At 45.3% G+C, this 6,000-nt stretch overlaps 1 protein-coding gene across 2 annotated transcripts in view; it reads left to right on the top strand.

Annotated features, from left to right (window-relative positions):
* Positions 1-4,749: 4,749 nt before the first annotated feature.
* TAF1B (TATA-box binding protein associated factor, RNA polymerase I subunit B) overlaps positions 4,750-6,000 on the top strand; it is a 55,550-nt gene continuing 54,299 nt past the window's right edge. The window contains exon 1 of one of the 2 annotated variants that reach the window (XM_055540957.1): positions 4,750-4,976. In XM_055540957.1, coding sequence (XP_055396932.1) covers positions 4,959-4,976 — 18 coding nt within the window. In that variant the 5' untranslated portion in view covers positions 4,750-4,958. The remainder of the gene's footprint in view (positions 4,977-6,000) is intronic. The other variant, XM_055540959.1, reaches the window with a different exon arrangement.

Below are 6,000 nucleotides of genomic sequence, written 5' to 3'. Positions count from 1 at the left end.
AGCTTTCCTTCCAAGGAACAAGTGTCTTTTAATTTCATGGCTACAGTCACCATCTGCAGTGATTTTGGAACCCAAGAAAATAAAATCTGTCACTGTTTTCACTTTTTCCACTTCTATTGTCATAAAGTGATGAGACTGGATGCCATGATCTTAGTTTTTTTAAATGTTGAGTTTCAAGCCAGGCTGGGTCTTTAGCCATAAACAAAAAGACAAAAATCCCCAATGCCATGGTGCTCATAGTCTAGTTCAATTACTTAAGAGTTGCTCAGTCATGTCTGACTCTATGTGGACCCCATGAACTGTAGCCTACCAGGCTCCTCCATTCATGGGATTTTCCAGGCAAGAGTACTGGAGGGGGTTGCCATTTCCTCCTCCAGGGGATCTTCCTTACCCAGGGATTGAACCCGGGTCTCCCGCATTGCAGGCAGACGCTTTACCATCTGAGCCACCAGGGAAACCCCTGGTGAACTTTTAGTTCAATACACAACTGCTGTTTAGTTGGATATTCAATTCTGTCCCCTCCCCATTATAATATTTCAACATTTGAAATCAGGGCCAGTCTTGAAAATTAGAGGCTTATAATCAAGCTGTTCATATGACATGTCTTGGTGCTTTGAACATAGATAAGAGTCTGAAGTTTCAGAGCCAAGCCTGGGAAATGACAGCTGGAGAAGAGCATTTAACTAGCACCATGATAAAATAATAAGACTGAATACTCCACTGCACTGGGTGCCTCTTGAAGGCAGGAACTTGGTCCTGTTTATCTGTCCTTTCCCAATTCCTGGCACAGTGCCCTGACACACAGTGGTGTTTAATGATTTTGGGAAAGAAATGAATTGACAAGTGAAGAAGGAGTGAGCGAATACAGAACTACTCCCTTGGTGATCTTAACTACTCTCATGACTTTAAATACCATCTAGGCAGAGAGCACACCCAAGAATATATCTTCAGACCAGAACTTGCCTCTGAATGCTAGACTCCTACATCCAATTGCCTTCTCATCCGACCTGCACGTCTTATAAGCATCTCTAACTTCATATGCCAAAGATCAAATTCCTGATTCCTCCTCTACCTCCTCCCAAACTCTTCCAACCATAGCCTGCCCCTACCCTGTCAAATATATCTTCACTCTTCCAGGTGCTCAGGACAAAAATCTTGAAGTCATACTTGACTCCCTTCTTCCTCTATAGCTGCTTGATGGACTTTTTGTCCATCAAGTTATCCTTATGGTTCCACCTTCAAAATACACATTTCCATGTCTACTTCTCACTGTCTCCCCTGTTTTCACCTGGTTCAAGCGACCAGGATTATTTTAATAGTCTCTTGACTTGCCTCCCAGCTTCTGCCTTTACCCCTGGAAGTCCATTCTCCTCACAATAGCCAGTGTCGGTTACTTAGTTGTGTCTGACTCTTTGTGACCCCGTGGACTGGAGCCTGCCAGGCTCCTCTGTCCATGGAATTTTCCAGGCAAGAATACTGGAGTGGGTTTCCACTTCCTCCTCCAGGGGATCTTCCTGACCCAGGGATTGAATCCGTGTCTCCTGCATTGTAGGAAGATTCTTTACTGTCTGAGCCACTAGGGAAGCCCCACAATAGCCAGACTGATCTTTTAAACACGTCAGATTGTGTAAATCCTCCACCTGCTTATACAGTTTCTCTAAGCCCTTATAACTCGATTTTGCCCCCACCTCATTTTCTACTCTCCCTTTAGTTCACCATTCCAGCCACTGGCTGACCTCCTTGCTGATCCTGAAATGATACTCGGGACTAGGGCCCTGGTCCTCACTGTTCCCTCTGCTGGGAATGATATTCCCAGCATGGTTCTTACTCCCTTGCCTCATAGGTCACCTTCTCAGTGAGACCTTTCTTGACCACTTATTTTTTTTAATTAACTTTTACTGGTATGGTTGCTTTACAGTGTTGTGTTACTTTCTATTGCACAGTGAAGTGAATAAGCTATAGGTATACCACATACGTGTATCCCATCCCTCTTTTTTTGGATTTCCTTCCCATTCAGGTCACCACAGAGCACTGAGTAAGGTTCCCTGATCTATACAGTAGGTTCTCATTAGTTATCTATTTACACTTAGACTTAGTATAAATAGTGTATCAATACATCAACCCCAATCTCCCAATTTGTCCCATCCCTCTTTGTCCCACCCCTTGGTGTTCATACTGTTGACTACTCCATTCATACTGTTGACCACTCCATTTAAAATTGAAACCACATTATGGCCCCCATTCTCCTTTATTTGTTTTATTTTTCCCTCCTTGGCAATCATGCCCATTTAATATACCATATATTTTCCTTATTTATTTTTTCTCTACCCACTAGATTATAATCTCCATAAAAGAAGGAATTTTTCTTTACTGGGCTCACTACTAAATCCCCAAGACTTAAAACAGCACCTGTTTAATGAAATGAATGTGTTCAATGAAGGGAAAACAATGAAATTAAATTTAATAATTATTTACCATGTGAGGATCCCTTGAAAGGGACTCATGGGTAGTAGCTAATTTTTACAGAGGAGGCACAGAAAAGCTGTGATAAGAAACCCATGTCTAATTCAACAATGTGTTCTTTCCTCCAGAACCTGGCACCTCTCCTGTGCTGTGAAAAGCCAGAAGTAGGTGGAGAGTCCAGAGGGGTCGGGGTCCAAACCATGGCACCCCTCCCAGCCCACATACTTAAGAGTGGCCAGGAGAGATCAGCTGTCAGTTCAGTTCAGTTCACTCAATCAGTCGAGTCCGACTCCTTGCTAACCCATGGACTGCAGCACACCAGGCTTCCCTGTCCATCACCAGTTCCCGGAGCTTACTCAAACTCATGTCCATCGAGTTGGTGATGCCATCCAACCATCTCATCCTCTGTCGTTCCCTTCTCCTCCTGCCTTCTATCTTTCCCAGCATCAGGGTCTTTTCCAATGAGTCAGCTCTTCACATCAGGTGGCCAAAGTATTGGAGTTTCAGCTTCAACATCAGTCTTTCCAATGAATATTCGGACTGATTTCCTTTAGGATTGATTGGTTGGATCTCCTTGCAGTCCAGGGGACTCTCACCACAGGGGACTCTCACCAGGGAACTAACACCACAGTTCAAAAGCATCAATTCTTTAGTGCTTAGCTTTCTTTATAGTCCAACTCTCACATCCATACATGACTACTGGAAAAACCATAACTTTGACTAGATGGACCTTTGTTGGCAAAGTAATGTCTCTGCTTTTTAATATGCTGTCTAGAGTGGTCAAAACTTTTCTTCCAAGGAGCAAGTATCTTTTAATTTTAAGGTTGTAGTCACCATTTGCAGTGATTTTAGAGACCCCCCCAAAATAAAGTCTCTCACTGTTTCCATTGTTTCCCCATCTATTTGCCATGAAGTGATTGAATTGGATGCCATGATCCTAGTTTTCTGAATGCTAAGTTTTAAGTCAACTTTTTCACTCTCCTCTTCCACTTTCATCAAGAGGCACTTTAGTTCTTCTTCACTTTCTGCCATAAGGATGGTGTCATCTGCATATCTGAGTTTATTGATATTTCTCCCAGCCATCTTGATTCCAGCTTGTGCTTCTTCCAGCCCGGTATTTTGCATGATGTACTCTGAACATCAGTTAAATAAACAGGGTGACAATTACAGCCTTGATGTACTCCTTTCCCAATTTGGAACCAGTTTGTTGTTCCATGTCCAGTTCTAACTGTTGCTTCTTGACCTGTATACAAATTTCTTAAGAGGCAGGTCAGGTGGTCTGGTATTCCCATCTCTTTCAGAATTTTCCAGTTTGTTGTGATCCACACAGTCAAAGGCCTTAGCATAGTAAATAAAGCAGAAGCAGATGTTTTTCTGGAACTCTCTTGCTTTTTCGATGATCCAGATGATGTTGGCAATTTGATCTCTGGTTCCTTTGCCTTCTCTAAAATCAGTTTGAACATCTGGAAATTGACGGTTCACGTATTGCTGAAGCTTGGCCTGGAGAATTTTGAGCATTACTTTGCTAGCGTGTGAGATGAGTGCAATTGTGTGGTAGTTTGAACATTCTTTGGCATTGCCTTTCTTTGGGATTGGAATGAAAACTGACCTTTTCCAGTCCTGTGGCCACTGCTTAGTTTTCCAAACTTGCTGGCATATTGAGTGCAGCACTTTCACAGTGTCATCATTTAGGATTTGAAATAGCTCAACTGGAATTCCATCACATCCACTAGCTTTGTTTGTAGTTATGCTTCCTAGGGCCCACTTGACTTCACATTCCAGGATGTCTGGCTCTAGGTGAGTGATCATACCATCGTGATTATCTGGGTCATGAAGATCTTTTTTGTATAGTTCTTCTGTGTATTATTGTCACCTCTTCTTAATACCTTCTGCTTCTGTTAGCTCCATACTATTTCTGTCCTTTATTGTGTCCATCTTTGCATGAAATTTTCCCTTGGTATCTCTAATTTTCTTGAAGAGATCGCTCTTTCCCATTCTATTGTTTTCCTGTATTTGCACTGACCACTGAGGAAGGCTTTCTTACGTCTCCTCGCTATTCTTTGGAACTCTGCATTCAGATGGGTACAGCTTTCCTTTTCTCCTTTGCCTTTAATTTCTCTTCTTTTCTCAGCTATTTGTAAGGAAGGCCTCCTCAGACAACTGTTTGGCCTTTTTGCATTTCTTTTCATTTTTTGCATCTCCCACCGGCTGTCGGAAGAGACTGAATCCGCTCAGCAGTAGGCGCCGCCCACCTTTTATTTTTTTAACTGATTAGCTTCGGTTCCTAGAGTAGGAACGGGATGTTTTCTGGGAGGGATGCCGGATTAGCGGAGCTTCCTTCCACCGCTCGCAGAGGCTTCCCTGCGGCTGTAGGAGACGGAAATCCAGAGTCAAGAGTTTGGGTTTCCGCCCGGAGGGCTCTTCCCGCCGCTCCCGGAAGCTGCGCTCGCTGCCCGGGTAACGGGTCCCGGGGCTGAAGCGGCTGAGGCGCCGTTATGGACCTGGAGGAGGCGGTAAGAAGTCCGGCTGCTGCGCGACCAGGCGACGGGGCGGGAGGGCCGTGAGGCTGAGGAGAAGGCGCCGGGACGCCAGCTGGCTTGGAGGCGCTCTGGTCTCGAAGTGGGGCGGGTCAGAAAGGGATGGAGCTGGCGGGCCGCGGGTACCGGCGTGGTGGGGGAGACAGGCTGGAGCTGCTGGCTGGCTGAGGTTGTGAGTGGAGACGGGGTGAAGTGTTGATCGAGGGGGGTGTGTTTTAGGGGTAGGATGAACTTGTGGGTTTTGTGAGGTGGCCGCCCTCGTGGCTCACCTCCTCTAGACTGGACAACCCTCAAGTTCCCTTTGATGCTGGAGGTAGGGCGAGGGAGACCGGGGGCTGGAACCCTAATGCCCCCCAAGTAACCCCTGTAACCCCAAGTAAGGTCACATCTTCCAGCACCTAGTCTTTGGGAATCCTCGTCTCGGCCTTGCGTAGGGAGGGCCAAATTCGGGTGTGAGGGCACGGCCAAGATTTCACTAGTTACTAGTATAGGGTCCCTGAAAACTTGACCTGCTTTTGAAATCATTTGGCCGTGCGTTTTGCCAGTCTTTGATGAGAGTCCCTTGGACTGCACGGAGATCCAACCAGTCTATCCTAAACGAAATCAGTCCTGAATATTCATTCAAAGGACTGATGCTGAAGCTGAAACTCCAATACTTTGGCCACCTGATGCAAATAACTGACTCATTGGTAAAGACCCTGATGCTGGGAAAGATCCAAGACGGGAGGAGAAGTGGAGGACAGAGGATGAGATGGTTGGATGGCATCACGGACTCAAGGGACATGAGTTTGAGTAAACTACAAGAGTTGGTGATGGACAGGGAGGCCTGGCTGCTGCAGTCCATGGGGTTGCAAAGTCAGACGCGACCGAGCAACTGAATTGAACTGAACTGAACTGAACTGATGGTGTTAGAGGAATATTGGGTAATTAGATCAATAATAATAAGATTTCACACACCAAAGAGCTGAGAATTGATTATTCAGTGCCAGTCTATGTATGT

The sequence above is a fragment of the Bubalus kerabau genome, chromosome 11 (genome assembly GCF_029407905.1).
Source record: "Bubalus kerabau isolate K-KA32 ecotype Philippines breed swamp buffalo chromosome 11, PCC_UOA_SB_1v2, whole genome shotgun sequence".
NCBI classification, from domain to species: Eukaryota; Metazoa; Chordata; class Mammalia; order Artiodactyla; family Bovidae; genus Bubalus; species Bubalus kerabau.
This window is presented reverse-complemented; position numbering and strand designations above follow the sequence as displayed.